General features: G+C 37.1%; 2 protein-coding genes and 1 long non-coding RNA gene across 4 annotated transcripts; 2 read left to right on the top strand and 1 right to left on the bottom strand.

Annotated features, from left to right (window-relative positions):
- Window positions 1-2,253: 2,253 nt before the first annotated feature.
- LOC147517912 (aluminum-activated malate transporter 12-like) lies at window positions 2,254-4,231 on the top strand. Its single transcript, XM_086594710.1, has 6 exons — window positions 2,254-2,622; window positions 2,721-2,861; window positions 2,969-3,241; window positions 3,340-3,449; window positions 3,542-3,685; window positions 3,795-4,231. The coding sequence occupies exons 1-6, from the start codon at window positions 2,370-2,372 to the stop codon at window positions 4,119-4,121; spliced, it is 1,248 nt and encodes a 415-aa protein (XP_086450836.1). The 5' UTR covers window positions 2,254-2,369; the 3' UTR covers window positions 4,122-4,231.
- An 820-nt stretch (window positions 4,232-5,051) lies between these two features.
- Window positions 5,052-10,953, bottom strand: TBL11 (TRICHOME BIREFRINGENCE-LIKE 11). 2 transcript variants are annotated; one of them, XM_086589956.1, is made up of 5 exons: window positions 10,466-10,848; window positions 10,294-10,375; window positions 8,128-8,517; window positions 6,054-6,212; window positions 5,052-5,899 (listed from the first exon to the last, which is right to left on the bottom strand). In XM_086589956.1, the coding sequence occupies exons 1-5, from the start codon at window positions 10,695-10,697 to the stop codon at window positions 5,527-5,529; spliced, it is 1,236 nt and encodes a 411-aa protein (XP_086446082.1). In that variant the 5' UTR covers window positions 10,698-10,848; the 3' UTR covers window positions 5,052-5,526. The 2 variants fall into 2 exon arrangements, with proteins under 2 accessions (XP_086446082.1, XP_086446081.1); XM_086589955.1 differs by having other exon boundaries at window positions 10,294-10,953.
- Window positions 10,954-15,421: 4,468 nt separating this feature from the next.
- Window positions 15,422-16,247, top strand: LOC147517910 (uncharacterized). The gene is made up of 2 exons (XR_015213961.1): window positions 15,422-15,643; window positions 15,972-16,247. It is a non-coding gene; the product is annotated as an uncharacterized LOC147517910 (long non-coding RNA).
- Window positions 16,248-17,480: the final 1,233 nt, after the last annotated feature.

Here is a 17,480-nt window from a genome sequence, read left to right as displayed (position 1 = left end):
CACCAGGGCACTCTTTTTTGTTTCTTTTTTGAGTACTCTTCTTTTTTCATAATCCATTCGCTAACATTGGTATTTAATTTCAAATTATCTATCAGTAAAGTTTCCTAGATTAAAGTTTGACAAAATGTGCCTAACCAGAAAAACGCGTCTCTATCTGTCGAAGGTGATCAGTTAATTGATCGATCTATGGAGGTTTACTTTATATTTTTTTCATTGGATAAAGATTCATTTTAGATTACACAATTTTGAAATAAGACGCGTGCTACTATTTCAATCGGGTAGAAAAGATCCATAATAGTATAACTCACTAGCTATTTATGTCCTATTAGTATAGCGAAGTAGAAAACTAGTAAGCTTTGTGGATTATTAATGACCCTTAGTGAACTTGTCGAAAACAAGTTGCAGGAGGCTTAATTTAAGCCTTGTAGCTCAGCATATATATTGTAGCGACACGTGACTAGATTAAGCTCATGTTAGTTTCTTGTGCGAACAATGCAATGAAATAAAGCTAGAGAAAGTTAAAAATAATAAAACCACATCAAAACTCAAAATAATCATTGTTCACCGAAAGATCAAGTGAAAGTGTGAAATGAGTTTTTTTTTTTTTTTTTGTTAAGTCGTGATGTTCTAAAAGAACTAAACCCTAAGGATTTTTCTAGGACTCATGGTCTCATGGACAAGAATTCGTGGCCCAACACACAAACCCACTTACCCACTCAATTAGCCGGTGGTGTATTTTTCTTTACGTCACTTAATACAAAAATGTCACTATCGTTACCTTAACTCCTCACTATCTCTTGAATTATAATATATATTTTCCTTCCTCATGTGCGCTAAAGTTTGTAAAATACTGCGATTACAACATTTGTCATATTAATAAGGGAAAGTTTCAAAGAAAGCTCTCTCTCTCTCTTTAATTAAAATTAAATTACCCTTTAGCAAAAAAAAAGTTCCCTCTCTCTATCATTTACAAATACTCACTTTCCATGGCCGTAAATCTCACACCTGTAACTCATTTTTGGAGATGACCAGCAACGTGGAGCCCCAATTGAAGATTTCAACTTATGCCTTTGGCCTATAACAGAACATTGGATACTGTTGTGCATGTAAAGTTTGATAATAGAACGGCTCTCCTTAGTCCATATTTACACATTCATCATCAAACACCCACAGACAACAAAGCCTTCATGCAAATGCCATAGATCAGGAGATAAGTCGCGCGTATGCTTTGAGTCGATGGAATTTGAAGCAATGTCAATTAAATGAAACCTTCAGCAATAATTAAAGTACGTAAATATATAGTGACAAAGTTCAAATGCCACTCTTGGATTGTAAGTGACACAGCTCATTTTGGCTCCCTCATGTACTGTGGGGGCATGCAACTTTGTAGGGAGCTGCGGTTTTTCTTAAAAAAAAGAGTCGTGCAAAGATTCTAGCGAATTGTGTATCTCTCGAGCTAATTTCATCACAAGTTTGCTGCTAGTTAGTGCGTGGTTGAGCCTGCCAAAATCACTTATAAAAATTCAACTTCATCATTACATTACTTAACAAGACCTTCAGGAAATTATGATTCAAATCTACAGAGGTGGTCTAATAGTAAATTACCAATGGTCAAGACTAATATGAATGGTAGTAATATATTAGAGTAAAAATAGAATAATCTGTATATTGTTCTGATGTCCAAGGACCAAAATATCGATATCAGTTAATATATCGGTATACCCAAAAATCGATATATATTGGGTGACCAGTCCAAACTATTTAAAATATCAGAAATATTGGAAATATAATATCGGAAATATATTGGAAATATCGGATTTATATTTAAAAATAGTTAAAAAGTCAAACGATATATATCATATATATAAAGTTTTATATCAGAAATTCCGATATATATCGGAAAAGAAGGATTCAATATTTGGTGGATATATATATCGGAAATATCGATGTCAGTGTATAAAAAAATATATATCAGTGATATATCGGATATATCAGTGATATTTTGGTCCTTGCTGATGTCTACCTGTATGCTTCCAAAATTTAAAACTTGATGGTTCAGCTTCTCACCTTGAACTATGTAGCTATATAGGTACGGTATACCTATTTTTGTGCATATGGAAGAACAAGGAAATAGTGCTTCCATTATAGTTTATGTTGAGCAAGACTGTCATGTACTGTGTTGTGTAAAAGCATAGACTCAGTTCAACTCAAGCAGTAACATTTCCCCACTTGAAAATTGAAATCTATCCCACTTTATTGCTGTATATATATGTACCTAGCTTGTTTCAATTCTTTCAACTTTCTTAACGAAAAAAAAAACTTCCAACTTCACCAAAGTAGAAAAACATTGTACTACAGGGCATGTCAGCATGAACTCATCAACTGTGATAGCAATTCACAACGAAGATGAACCTTCACCCAAGATAACCAAAAGAACTATATTCTCTCTTCTTCCATCTAAAATAATGTATGATACTAGACAACTGACTCACAGTTTAAAGGTCGGCACCGCTTTGGTTCTCGTTTCGCTTTTGTATCTTGTCGATTCTCTTTACGAACAAGTTGGAGAAAATGCTATGTGGGCTATTATGACCGTTGTAGTCGTTTTTGAGTTCTCAGCAGGTAACTTGCTTGGAGGAAAAGTAATGACTATGTATGTATGAATATTGTTTCTTGTGTCGTTATACTTGACTAGCTATATATTACTCTGCCTATATCAGGTGCTACGCTAAGCAAAGGGTTGAATCGTGGCATTGGGACTATTTTAGGAGGCGGCTTGGGTGTTTTAGCTGCAACTTTAGCTGATCAAATTGGTGGTAGTGGTGAGGCCATTGCTGTTGGCATTTTTGTATTCATCTTTGGTGAGTTTAAGAGAGTACAACAAAAGATAGTGTTTTCTGGTTTGAATGGTTTTATTCAAATGTTTTAGCTTATACTAATCTACACCATAATTGTTTACATGTTTCAGGTGCTGCAGCATCATACTCTAGGTTGATTCCAGCATTCAAGAATTTTTTTGACTATGGAGCTATGATATTCATACTCACATTTAACCTGGTCATAGTCTCTGGTTTGCGTGACAAGAAGATCTTTGATTTAGCCCGTGATCGCCTACTGACCATTGGTATAGGTTTTGCTATATGCATTTTCGCAAGCTTACTCATCTTCCCTGTCTGGTCTAGTGATGAACTCCATTCCTCCATTGCCTCCAAATTTCACAAAATAGCCTGTTCTATTGAAGGTGAGTTGAACTGATCGACCTATGTGACAGCAAAAAAAAAATCTCTACAGAGGAAATAAAGCGCCACTTGAAGTAACTTTTTTACAAATTCTTTGTAGGATGCTTTGATGAATACTTTGGATCAGTCAATGAAAAGGACAATCAAATCACAGCCCGTTTAGATGGCTTTACATCAGTGCTAGACTCAAAGTCCAAGGATGAGATTCTGGTATTTAAAAGATTCCATCAGTATTATCTTGATTTACAAAACAGCAAGCTAGGATTTACCTCAAAGTAAATACTTGTGTTCCATGCTTTCAGGCAAAATTTGCAAGATGGGAACCATGGCATGGGAAGTTTGGCTTCTACCATCCTTGGGATAAATACCTTCAAATAGGAGAGCAGCTCAGAGAATTGGCTGCTTCGACATTTTCATTAAGAGATTGTCTCCAATCTCCTAGACAAGTAAAACTTTGCATCATTTTTTGCTTTAGCGTACATTAATATTATTCCAGTCAGAAACTTAACCACATGCTTCATGCTTGGCTTACTTAATTTCAACTGTGATATACAGCCTTCGTCGAAGTCTTTGAAATTGTCTGTTAAGGAACCATGTGAAGCAATGGCGTCCTTGCTTGCATGTACGCTGAGGGAGCTCGGACAAAGTATTGAGAATATGAAGGAATCTAAGCCAGGAGCTTTGATTGTCGCACAATTGCAGAAGACAAAACTAGAGCTAAGTGTAGCTATTTCTGCTTCCAAACTAGGGTCACTAGGGAAAGATGATGGAATTGCAGTTGCAAGCTTTGTGTTTTTGTTAATGGAGATGGTGGACAAGGTAGAAGTGTTGGCAAAGAAAGTTGAGCAACTGGGAGATCTTGCTAATTTTACTTGTCATTAACCACTAAGCATTTAAATTTGTGGTGTACATAATCATGATAGCCAGATTTGGCTTGATAAGATTATTAATGGAAATAAGATACAAATAAAGATTATTATTATTATTATTATTACAAATATGTGCGAAAGTTCATGGCCCTTGTTTCTGGATTTTCTACTGAAGAGTTGACTGTGTTTTGATCCCAGAATTGGGCAGTGTTAAAACATGAATGGCAAAAGATGAAAGTATGGTTTTAAGATATAACTTCCCCTTTAAGTACCATGGACTTGTCGATGAAGGGTTCAATCACCTCTTTGCCAGAATTTTTTTATCTCACTGGATCTTATTGGACAAGAACAGTTTACAAAGAACTAATTTAGAACACAATACAACACCAGAAGTTTAGCTAAAATCCTCTGTTTGTGTTTGTGTTTGTGTTTGTGTTTGTGTTTGTGTGTGTTTGTTTTTTTATTTGGTAAATTCCTCTGTTTGCGTTGATAGGTTTCTTCAAGTAGCGCTTGCTTTTTTTTTCTCATCTGCATATCAGGAACAACTTTTCTGCCATTATCGCACATTGTGTGCTTTCTCAGAAAACTTAAATGGCACGTACATTTTTTCAGATAATTTGCATGACTTTAACATACATTCTGTATTTACAAATACCATAAACGACGAGGACATACCCTGCTATACTCTTCAAATAAAGACGGCTGCATTTCCAAGACTTCACTGACTTACGCAGTTGCTAGTGGCTACTTGAGTCCTCACCTAATAGTTCTTCAGAATTGCAGAATCTGATTCACAACGTAGTTTCAACAGAAATTGAAAATAGAACTGAAAGAAGCATCCAAAAAGATTATGCGACCTCGTTTAGACAATGCAGTCTTTACATGCAAATCTCATTTTAGGTGAAGGATAGCTTAGCCGCTTAGCCTAACAAACTCAAATATAAAAGATCAACAGAACCGTAAACCTCTTCTATGCTACTCAGACCAACTATCAAAAGTTGGAAATATACTGTTAATATTACAAGAGCAAACAAAGGATTTCTATTAAATGAACCTTGTAATACAGTCACTGAATCAATACAATTTTGCATACATTTGTCTGTACTTTGCCAATAACTACAGCTAACTGCCCCTAAAAATTGGACTTACATCAGCCTCTGTCAGCTAATACCTAGCCCCCACCCCACCTCCCTTCTCTTTCTATCTCTTGAAAAATGGATTTTATTACTCTTCATAAAATGTAGTAGATCATGGAGGAAGATAAACCAATCCTTCTCCCAGTAGACACATTATCAGACAATTCAAAGAATACTTCAACTGACAATCACGTCATTAAAATTCAATCGGATAGCTGAGGGATAGTTTCTTGACTAGTGGGCTCTATACCATTTAGATGTACAGATTAAGAACTTCATAATCTAGGCCTGAGAAGATGTCATTGAGTCTTGAGAGCGAGCAGCCTCCCGCTTGAGAAAGAGTGCATACAGGAGCTCATTCCATGCATCAGGGACTCCAGGGAGGCACCAGTGGCTGCAATCCTGCCTGTGAAGAGGCGCAGGGCCAATCTTAGGACCCTGATAATACAATGATGCATGGCCATCTTTCCTCCACATTGTCATCTCAGTCACATTCAAAACATCCATTTCCGTCATGTGTATCTTACTTAAGTGCTCTGATAGTGAATCACTAACTAATTTGCGATGCGTCCATGTTCCCGATGGAACCGACTTTAACTCTAACTCTGGCAGTGTCTCCATGTGACAGGTCCCTCCAGTATTCCAATCGCCACCTCTGGTGCATATTATTAGATCATTGAGACTTATTAGATCGTTCTGAAACATGGAGTTTTGGTAATAAGCAACGAAGAGACAGCAAAACCAAATGTGAATGAGAATCACTGAAGAGGGTGGATATGATTGTACAGATAAGCTATTTAACAACAGACCTGAAATGAACAGGAGAATATGTACGGTAGAAGACCTGGGTCTTGCTTGTATTTACTTCCCTTCTGATCCAGTCACCCAAGGTTTCAATTGACCTCTGATAAGCTCTCTCTACACTCATTTCCATCTTCACTTCGGTCCCTTCTTGGAAATAAGAACCCCTGGTCAATATTAACCAAGCAGCCAGATATATCATATACGCCATGCAATATTAACCACTGGTAGTTTCTACAATATTTCTTTGAAAACAAACCAAAATTGAGTAAGGACAAAAAAGGTAAATCATGGCCACAAATATTACTTTATAATCTCAAGAACTTTGTTTCCGAAATGCAAAATAAGAACTTTCTATGTTTTCTATGTTCTATAGAAGATGTTCATTACTATCCGATTTTGTAATTTGGCCTAACAGATCAGACAGCGCAGCCTAGCTTTGAAAGTCCGTTTTGACATAGAGATAAAAAAGAAAGAGAAAATTGATAGTGCCATCACTTCTTAATATCTCTAGTTATTCTTCCTAGGCAATAATGGGTACTTGAAGCGGTGTGCATGGAGAGGCCAGAGGTGGTAAACTTACCCTCTAGTAGGACACGGATATACTCCTCTTCATATTCCTTAAAACACCGGACTAAGAATATAAAAATGAAAACAATCTAACTAAATGATAATCTATCACCAGTGCAGAGTGAAAAACAACTCCATAAAGTATGTGTTGGGGTTCAAAAGGATGCGCTCTTTAAAGTGTTATAAGATGTACCAGGGCAACACCATTTACGTGCATACGTGGGTAAACTGACAAGGTCAATGGACATGAGTATCAATATCAACTTCTCCGAGTATGAGCCCAATCTGAACTCTCACCCACTGACTATTACAATAATTTGAGACGTATGATCTCGGGATACTCGACCGAAAAAGTATAGTAAAATAAAATATAATAAAAAAAGGTGCTTCTAGGAGCATATCATGCTGTACAACGTCTTATTAAGCAAATCCTTAGTATCAATGAACCGATTTCCTTAATACATGAATAAGGAAATATTCTGGACGTCCAATGATTTTGAAGCGCAAGTTCTGTGACATCTAGTGTTAAAATATGGTAGAACAAAAAGTACAGGGCAGCGTATATATTTAACAAAAGAAAATTAAAAGAAAAAAAAAAAAAATGGGAAAAGCAGACTATCCCCTACTGGTATGATAAAATATTAAACAGATATTTTAACATTCATAAAAAGAATAATCAAAAGTACTCTTAGGCAAGGGAACTAGCTCAACCACCTCCAAAAGAAATAAAACTAAATATATAAAAAATCCCTCCATCCCTCAAGTGAATGAAATGGCTGAAACTACTTTTCCACTACTGACCTTAAACCATGGCTACAAGTGCAAATAATCTAGTATCTGTTCACTGCACCAGAATTCTGTTGGTCCCAAATTTAAAGACCCTCTGGAAAATGTTAGTCATATAGCTGGCTTTGTTTTCTATGGCAATCCAAACCCAAATGTAATGATAATCCACTGATATACAACTTTATAGCATCCAAACTGTCTGCTCCAACACCAGCTCATATGACAGCAGATCAATAAAAAAAATTGAACCCTCATAATCTAAGTTAATTGGCATGCTAACCTTGAAAGACAGGTCAGCAATCTGAAACATGATACATCTACAAACCCTATACACTTCCTTTCCCTATATGGCGGTTTAACAATGAAAAAATATTTCTGAACCCTCTACAAAAGAAAACATATCACATGAAGGATGAGTGTTCCGTATCTTTCCTTATTTTGCGGCTCAATGAGTGTTCCAGATATCAGCCTCCATTCTTGTAGTTTGTAAAGTAGAATTCCTACTGAAAATGATATTCCTAACCAACTTTAATTATTTGTGATCCTTCAGTAATTTCAGATACTTAAGACACTGATGATGGGGGCAATCATAATGTCTTTACTTGATAACATTGATCCAAGGCAAACATGAGACCAATTTATTGGAAATGCCACAAAGTGCTGTATTTGCTATAGATGGCAATGACAGCACCTTTTTAGTTAAGGCATATTGATTGGTTACCTTACCCTTTTATAGTCTTCTCATAGTTCCACCAGTGCCCAGTGTTGAAGACCAGCACATCTGCATCTCTCCACAGTGCAGAGCTCCAATCCATTTGATCCAATTTCACAGTTAATTTCACTTCTTCTGCAGATCCCCTAGGTGCTCGGCTCTGCAGAACTAGAAATGGAGCCCTGTAGTATTCGACAGTGCAATTAAAGTCCCTGAACTTAAAAGACAAGTACCCTGTGTGCTTAGTGATTGGGTTTCCGTTCACTTCGTAAATCGAATCCTTGTCAGAGATTGCTGATGACAGCATGCAGAGGAGGGACTCCCATTGGTTTCTACCAATTGAATCTCCCACAAAAACTACTCGTCGGTTCCGCAGCTTCTCCAGCATCATCTCCGCATCAAATCTTTCAAAGAAGCAAGAGAAACACAAAGAACGAAACCCGAAGTCAGTTTCTGATTCACTTCTGGTAAAAGTGGAACTCAAACAATAGTCAGATTTTAAAACAGTTGGAGTGCGCTCAAGAGAAATTCACCAATCAAACAAATCCTTATTCACATGTTATTGGCTCAGTAATCATCAACAGAATGAAGGTAAGAAAAAAAACCATCAAAGGGAAAGGAGGTCACAGATTCCCCAACCTAACCACACAAAAATTCATCATCAGTCCCAGTATTTTTAGAATAATAAAAGAAAAGAAACCTAAGAACATCTCTAGGTGGTGGAGGCATCAAGAGTCATGTTTGAGGCTAAATTTGATGCAAGCATCCGCAAACAATGACCAACTCTAGGTGGTAGAAGCAAATCTAGTTAATCGTGGGACCCATTTTATTTTAAATATCTTTTTTGTTAAAAGTGGGTCCCTAATTAGTTTTTTAAATTATTAAAACTTTGTTTAAAAGTGGCGAGAGTTGCCCCCAAAAAAAACCTCACGCGACACTCCCACAATCGTGCGACAGTGGGAGTGCTGCGCCGCATCCACATCCAAAATAGCAAATTTGCCTCACAGATGTGGCTAGACACTTGATGCCTCCATGTTTGCCTCCACCTAGAGATGGTTTTTGCCGAAATTCTGAATGGTGGAGGCAAATTGACACTTGATGCCTCCACCCAGAAATGCTCTGAGATGAAATAGTTTATAAAAAAGAAATGCAGAAACTATGAAAATAACATATCCAAAATCATGCAGCACGTAATCTGCAATTGGTTTGGTGCCTTTTTGCTTGATAGGGCTTCTAAAGTACACAACTACACACATGTAATAAGTCTAAAAAAAATTACCAATATAGTGTTGAAGCAATCAGTACAATGTTAAGAAATAGAAAATGTGTTAGGATTATAATTAGTAAGACCAGCTATGTTTGACACTGTTGCTTAGGTTTGCTGTAGAGGGGTCAAGTAGAGGCAGCCTGTGAGAGGATAACAATACTACATGCTAGAGAGCCATTTCACAAATTCGGATCTGATTTAGTACATTGAAACTAGAGATTGATGTTCTAATGTTTTTATAACTAACTTCAGCAACTCTTTAAATGGAGAACAGTAAACAATGTCAATTTATAATTATCAGAGGTTATGGCTGATAATGTGATTTGAATTTCATGTCGCCTTTAGTTTGAAAAATAAAAACCACATAAAGGATCAGGGTGATGTGCCTTTACACACTAGGCCTTCAAGGAATAAATTCCAGCAAGACGGGACTTGAAGAACTAAGCTAGCACCACTGTCATTTTGGGTGCTTTTGGGGACAGCTTGAAGCTTAACTAAACACAGCGCAATGTGCAGAACGATTTACAGACTAGAATTTAAACAAAAACAGAACGACTTGATGGATAACCTCTTTCTCAGCATTAAGGACTAGAGGCAGAGCTTTTTTTTGCTTAAAGCTAAGTAAGATGAGTGAAGTATGTTTTTTAATCAAACGCCGATGAACAGACCACAAAAATGAAGTGATTTGTTACCACCATGTATATTAAAACATAGAGGACTAAAAACATACCATAAGAAACTACAAAACGCCCATATATACCCACAAAGACAATTAACAATACTCTTGGGTAACCAAGAATAGGCAAATTTAATATGTAAGCAGTGACAACTTGTTCTTCAACATTCAAACATAAGACCAAAAAATTAACAGATTCAAACTTATAAAAAAAAAAAAGGAGTGAAGATTGTGTACCTGGGCAAGTTGCAATCTTTGGGTTGCCAACGCCACTTAGTATAGAAACTATCAGGCCTACCATTCTCAGAACACCTAAAACCTTCATCCAAAAACAAACAATCTCTTTCATTATACAAAGGATATGTTTCATTCCAAACCCATTTCCCTTGAAATAAATCACACCCTTCACCTCCATTTTCAAGAAACCCCACTTTTCCATCGTCATCTCCCAACCACACAACTCTCTGTGATTGTGACTGCCCATTAAAATGAAACCCTCTATCAACAACATTATACCCCAAGTAAAAAAAGAAGAAGAGAAACAACAACATTGTAACAAGAAAGAACCCAAGAATGCCTAAAGAAGGTTGTTCAACAGGTTTTAAACGTTTGAGTTTCTTTAACACTTCAAAGTAAGACATGTCTCAAAACTTGAAAAGAAGTACTCTTTATGTAACAACAATGGTAACCTACTTTCACAGTAAATAAATGGTTTTTTTTTTTATTTACTTTTTAAAGAGAATGAAGTCTCGTTTCTTGGTTTTGAAAACTTGGGGTTTAAATGTGATGCAGAAGAACTACGACCAGAATCCAAAAAACATTGAAACAATCTATGGTTTTGTCGGTTTGTGTTAGAAAGAAAGTGGAATGAGGATGTGGACGTGTGGGTAATTTATACTCCGAGAATTTTGATGTAGGCAAGCAGCTTTGGATAAACAGATGCTACGAAAGTGCCATCTGTCCCTCTTCTTCTTTTTTCTTGTGATGCCCAAAACGATCGAATCTAGAATTCTATACCATTTTGTTTTTTGTTTTTTTTGGTAAAGATATATATATATATATATATATATTACTGATAAGATGGTACTAATCGGTCAGTACCATGACCTTGTACATCCAAATTTAATACATGACCTAGGAAAGGTGGAGGTATCTTCCACCAATACAAAGATTCAGGAGGTAAAACATTGGCAAATTCAGCCGGTTGAGTGATGAGATGATCCTGTGCAGTACTCCAATTCAAATGATTCACCAAATTGGAAGCATAATTCGCCAAACAATCAGCAGTCTTGTTTGCTTCACGATAATTCCATTCAATTCTTTTATTGCGAATCTTACTCAAGCCCTCACAAATGTCATCATAGAGAATCTTAATTGAATGGGGAACCTCCTGATCACATCTTTTGGTGAGCAATTCATGTAAATATTTTGAATCGACTTCAATAACAATATTCTCCATTTGTAACTCACTAAAAGCAAGAACACCCAACCTTAAAGCATAGAACTCAGCAAAGATGGAAGTAGCATACGAAATAGGAGCAGCAATACCAAAGATAAAACCACCTAGGCTATCTCGAAGAATGCAACCAAAGACCCAGCGGCTCTGGGTTGCCTAACGAAGAACCATCATCAGATTCAATTTAAACCCGAGTCCGGAGGGAAAGACCAGTGAATGGTGATAATGGAGCGCTTCACTTCTTTACCTTCATGTTTATAACGAGTCATGGCACTTGCAGTGTGAATCGCCTTATATAAATGACTAACAGGTTGAGGAGTGATGTCCATGAATCTTGCGTCATTTCTTGCGAGCCAAATTTGCCATATTACAGCTCCAAAGAGAGTTAAAAAATAATCATCATTCAACTTGGACATGCCGTCAATAATTTCTATTAGCCGCTCCTTGAAATTTTCACTCTCATACTTATAAATTTCTTGTGAAATGTTTGCACCAAACCATAGAGCACGAGCAAAAGGGCATGAAATGAACAGATGCATCTGTGACTCCATTTCATAGTCACAAAGAGAGCAAGTGTTATTAACCTGATAACCGCGAGAAAGCAATAGATCGGCAGTAGGAATAACCATATGAATGCCTTGCCAAATAAAAAACCGCGTCTTATATGGGAGGTTCAGCTTCCAAACCCTCTTGAAAGGAACTTGTGGCATAGTTAGTGCTGGATCAATCCAAGTGAGACATGCATTATAAGCACTCTTCACAGTATATTTACCATATTTGCTTGGAGCCCAAAAAATTGAATCATTTTGGTTGCCCTTTGGAAGAGGGAGAGACAGAATACGTACAGCATAGTCTGGTGGCCACCATTGGGTTATCAACTGTTGGTTCCATTGTCTTGTTACAGGGTCCACAAAATCAGAAACCCTGTTTAGAACACAACCGCTAGGTTGGTCTATGAGATGTAAAGATAGTGGAGTATCTGGAATCCAAGCATCTTGCCAAGCTCTGATAGAAAAACCATATCCCACTTTCCATCTAATACCAAACAATAGAAAGGACTTCAGGTAGTGCATATTCTTCCAAGTTTTTGATGAAGACCGAGAACAAACAGAACTCATAAAAACGGTCACGCCGAAAATACTTTTGCTTCATTTGTATGGCCCATAAAGAAGATGGGTTTATCAGGTTCCACACTTTCTTCGCCAAAAGAGCAAGATTTTGGATTTGAAGATCTTTAACACCCAACCCTCCAGATAACATAGGTGAGCATGCTAAATCCCAAAAGAAATAGTGCATTTTTCGTTCCCCTACTTCATGGCCCCACAGAAAAGCTCTTCGATGGGCATCTATTTGATCAATCACTGACACTGGAAGTTTTATACAAGACATAATATGTGTGGGCAAAGCAGACAAAACAGAATTTATTAAAGTTAATCGCCCACCTTTAGATAGAAGAGACGATTTCCATGATGCTAGCTTGGTCTGAAACTTATTTAACAAGTCTCCAAACTTCCCTTTTTCTACAATGATTAGCACTTTTGATTATATTTGTCAAGGATATTAAACCCACAAGAAACCTAGTACGAGCCTACCATTGTGCAAGGCCCAAAATATCGAATTTGGTGAAAATTTTAGTGTACCCAAAAACCAATATATATCAGATATATCGAAAATATCCGATATATCTCTTTTTTTGTTGATCAGTCAAAATTTTGTTTTATATGTTGATATATCGAAAATATCATTGATTATATTGGAAATATAGTAAATATATCGGTCAAAGTCAACAATATTGGACAAAGTCAACAATTTATATTGGATATATTATATATATCGGTCGATATATATCGCTATATCAGTAATTCTGATATATATCGGGAAAAAAAGAGTTCAATATTCGGTGGATATATATCAGATATATCGATATCGGTGTAAAAAAAACAATATATATCGGCGATATATCAGATATATCTGCGATATTTTGAGCCTTGGTTTTGTGCAGCACACGTGCCTTGTGCTTTTGTGAGTTCTCCGCAACTACTACGAGTACCCCTACTCAACATTGTCAATGGGTTTCGATTTCTGAACACCCCAAATGCTTTTGTCATTGTCAAATTTGAGTTGGCTGCATAGGCTACTTAAAATGAATTATGAGCGGTAATAAAAAATGGAACCCAGTTTTGTTGTCTCAAACCCAAGTCATCCCAGCTATTCAGCCCCAATCACAGTTGAGAGAAAAACGGGTTCTCACAATATGATTAAAAACAATTGTAATTGGTTGGACAACGAGGACAGTTTGGGTTTGGGACAGCAAAACAGGGTTCTAAAAATTGAGTCTGAAAAAAAATGGGCGCGACTACAACACATGACCCAGCACAAAAAGAAAGTTACGAAGTCGTCTCTAATTGGCTCATTGCAATGACGTGGCGAGAAATTAAAAAAATAAGTACGCCCCCAAAACCACGAGAAAATAAAGAGATGTCAAACTCTCCCTCTCTTTTCACGTTTCTCTCCCATCTTTTATCTCTCTCATTCTCTTCTGCAATACTTTGAAGTGGACCAAAGGTATCGGCTATGAGTAAACAAATTTTTTTGATCTACTGAAGATCCTCGATTAAGGTTGTGTCCTTTGTTCATGTGATCGTGAATCGTCTATGCATCTTTTTGATGACTGCCCTTTTGCTCAAACAATATGGTAGGGGTGTGATTTGAGTACTTGATTCCCCGTGGTTTCAAATAATAACTTCAGTGCTTTCAACAAGTTATGAACGGATTTTGTAGACTTTGGGATGGCGTGGTTCCAAATAATGACTTCACTGAGTCAACAACTTATGGACGGACTTTGTAGACTGCTTTGGGATGGCGATGAACATCACTTTTCTCAGAAGTTCTTTGGCACATTTGGTTGACTAGGGCCTAGGAGTGACTCTCAATTTAATGGTACTGCTCCCAGTCTTATCCAGTTCATTCATAAAGCTTTCTCCCTCACACGTGTTATGCCTACCAAACCACTTTCCGACCACCTTTTATATCCACCTACCGCAAATTGCAATTTCTTGACATTTCCCACCAGCAACCTATGTCAATCTAAACATTGTCGGGTCATCAAAAGGAATTCCTGGAGCTTCTGGTGCCAGTCATGCTTCATGGGAGTAATGGTATATTTATATTTGGACTAGCCTCGCCTCTCAGGCATGCCTCGTACTCTTCAAACGCCCCTCTCCTTCCGTCCTTCTCTAATGTGAAATTAAAATTGACTATACCTTGTTCTTTTTGACCCCATGAAAAAAGAGATTGAATTGAATTTTCCAATAACAAGCTTGGAATTGTGGACTGTAAAAAATATGGATAAACAAAGAAGACTAAGAACTAGCTAGGTGGAGAGATTGAGAGACTACTCCCATGTCCCAAGAATCAAAATGAATATTGGTGGGAGTGTGCTTTTGATGCTTTAGAATTTTTTCTTTGCCATTTAAATGGGTTGAAATTTGAATGAATAAATTAACATAAGACATTACTTCTATTTCTTCTAAATTAAACTGGTTGTCATTCATTTGTGATGAGGAGAAAGGGGTTTTTCTGGTTTTTTTCTGATGAGCAGAAGAAATGGAGAAAGATGTAAAAGAGGAGGAGAGAGAAACGTGAGGAGAGTGAGCGTACTTCATTTTTTTAATTTCTCGCCACGTCATTGTAATGAGCCAATTAGAGACGACTTCGTAACTTTTTTTTTGTGCTGGGCCATGTGTTATAGTCGCGCCCAAAAAAAATCCACCTCTGTTGTCTCTTTGCGTTTTGCTTATTTTAAACTGGAGGATTGCTAGCGTCCTGCCTCCTTGAGGGGTAGGACGGTCCTGACCTGCTAAATGACAACATAAATTACCTGATAACTTTTTAAAGAGGTATCTACTTCCACTAAGAAAAAAGGCAAAGAAATCAATGAGTTCACTCACTTATTTCTCTCAATCCAAATCCAAGTAAAGTGAGTAACAGTTAGCACCCTAGCCTTCATCGTTCGAAACATCATCAATGACTCCACCACGGGCAATTGGAATTGTCGGAAAGTAGTAACATCCATCCCACAAAAACTTCGTCAATTGTCAGATCTATTCAGGGGGTTGCACACCATCTTCAGTATGCTTTTAATTTCGAAAACAAATCAGACTTGAAACTATAACCAATCCAATCTTATCTTATCTTAAGTTGGGTAAACAAAGAGGAAGAAAAACAACTTTATCTGGGAATCAAACTTTTTGCATTTGAGTTCAACATCTTGAGTGTTCAACCCAATTTTCATTTATTTTATTTGAGTTCAATTAATTATTTAAAATTCTTCATTTAATATAAATTGATACCAAAGTTGTTAAATTTATACAATGGGTTTGCATTTGAGTTATAGTTTCTTGAGGCCTCTAATTTCTTTGTGGACTGTGAGCTTTTCTTTTTTTCCAATGTGTTGCAGATGCCGGGTGAGCAGTTTGTGTAAATTGGATCTCATTCTGGTTTTGCAAGGAGGACAGAATGAGCGATGGTGTAAATTTAGCATTTTAAAAATTGAATCAAGTGACTGGCAAGTCATGCCCCTTTCACTTTATTTTGTCATATAGCAGGTCAGGACCATCCTACCCCCTTTAAGGGGGCAGGACGCTAGCATTTCTCTTTAAACTGTGGTGACTATTCCTTTGTAACTGAATGTCGATTGCATATATATATTGTTAAATAGTCCACTTACAAGTAAGCCATCATACTTCAGCAGATTCATCAACAACGGTTGCATTATCATGGCTTCATGTTAATTTTTATTTTTCAGTATGTTTAATCAAGAAAAGAGAACACTGTTGATTGTTAAGATGAGATTCATTTCCTTTTGAAAGACTGACTTCTGAAGAAGGATGGCCTTATTCACACGAATGTAACTGTTTAGAATTGTGTTGCTTCACTTATTAAGGGCATCTCCAATGGGGGGTGTAAAATTACACCTCCACCTAGGCTCCACGTAGGTGCCATTAGGATTTTACACCTCTAATTGTATAGTATTGTATAGCTCATAAATATCCACACTCTATACTCTCCAATGGAAGAGTGTAAAAAAAATAGATTTTAAACTCGGACGTCACTCCAAGTGACGTCCCTCTTTAATTTAAAGGGGGGCGCTTGGAGGTGGCGTCCAGGGAGTTAAAAATAAAAGCTTCAAAGCGTGTGTTGAAGTGGCGTCCGAAGTTTTAAGTTAAGCGGGCGTTATTTTTAAGTGACGTCCGGGTTTTTTATTAGGGCATCTCCAATGGGGGGTGTAAACCGTATAGAGTGTAAATTTTACACCTCAAATATCAAAAAACTCTCTCCAATGGGGGTGCTAAACCGTAGGTAATAGTCTATTAGCTAATAGAGAGGGTGGGGAATTCCCCCTCTCGCTATTAGTTAATAAAAAGTCCGGACGTCACTTAAAATAACGTCTGTTTAACTTAAAAACTCGGACGTCACTTCAACACACGTTTGAAGCTTTATTTTTTTAACTTCGGACGCCGCCTCCAGTGGCGTCGGTTTAAATTAAAGAGGACGCCACTCGAGCGGAGTGGCGTCCGAGTTTAAAATCTATTTTTTTTACACTCTTCCATTGGAAAGTATAGAGTGTGGATATTTATGAGTTATACAATACTATACAATTAAAGGTGTAAAATCCTAATGGCACCTACGTGGAGCCTAGGTGGAGGTGTAATTTTACACCCCCCCTTGGAGATGCCCTTAACTAATAGCGAGAGGGGGAATTCTCCACCCTCTCTATTAGCTAATACACTATTACCTACGGTTTAGCACCCCCATTGGAGAGAGTTTTTTTATATTTGGGGTGTAAAATTTCCACTCTATACGGTTTACACCCCCCATTGGAGATGCCCTAATACATCCTATGCATATAATTTCAAGTAAATTCACAATATTTAGCAAAAAAATTTATTTCATTTCATTTAATGGC

Source organism: Coptis chinensis, chromosome 2 (genome assembly GCF_015680905.1).
Source record: "Coptis chinensis isolate HL-2020 chromosome 2, ASM1568090v1, whole genome shotgun sequence".
NCBI lineage: Eukaryota > Viridiplantae > Streptophyta > Magnoliopsida > Ranunculales > Ranunculaceae > Coptis > Coptis chinensis.
The sequence above is the reverse complement of the archived record's forward strand: the minus strand, read 5'-3'. Positions and strand labels throughout refer to the sequence as shown.

What these genes read in the sequence shown, in the direction of transcription:
- LOC147517912 (XM_086594710.1), top strand. Translation starts at nt 2,370, where the DNA reads ATGAACTCATCAACTGTGATAGCAATTCACAACGAAGATGAACCTTCA. An exon ending in CGTTTTTGAGTTCTCAGCAG is followed by an intron (nt 2,623 to 2,720) that starts GTAACTTGCTTG and finishes TGCCTATATCAG; the next exon opens with GTGCTACGCTAAGCAAAGGG. An exon ending in AATAGCCTGTTCTATTGAAG is followed by an intron (nt 3,242 to 3,339) that starts GTGAGTTGAACT and finishes AATTCTTTGTAG; the next exon opens with GATGCTTTGATGAATACTTT.
- TBL11 (XM_086589955.1), bottom strand. Translation starts at nt 10,697, where the DNA reads ATGTCTTACTTTGAAGTGTTAAAGAAACTCAAACGTTTAAAACCTGTT. An exon ending in AAAGATTGCAACTTGCCCAG is followed by an intron (nt 8,518 to 10,293) that starts GTACACAATCTT and finishes CTTCTTTGAAAG; the next exon opens with ATTTGATGCGGAGATGATGC. An exon ending in TATGAGAAGACTATAAAAGG is followed by an intron (nt 6,213 to 8,127) that starts GTAAGGTAACCA and finishes AATATTGACCAG; the next exon opens with GGGTTCTTATTTCCAAGAAG.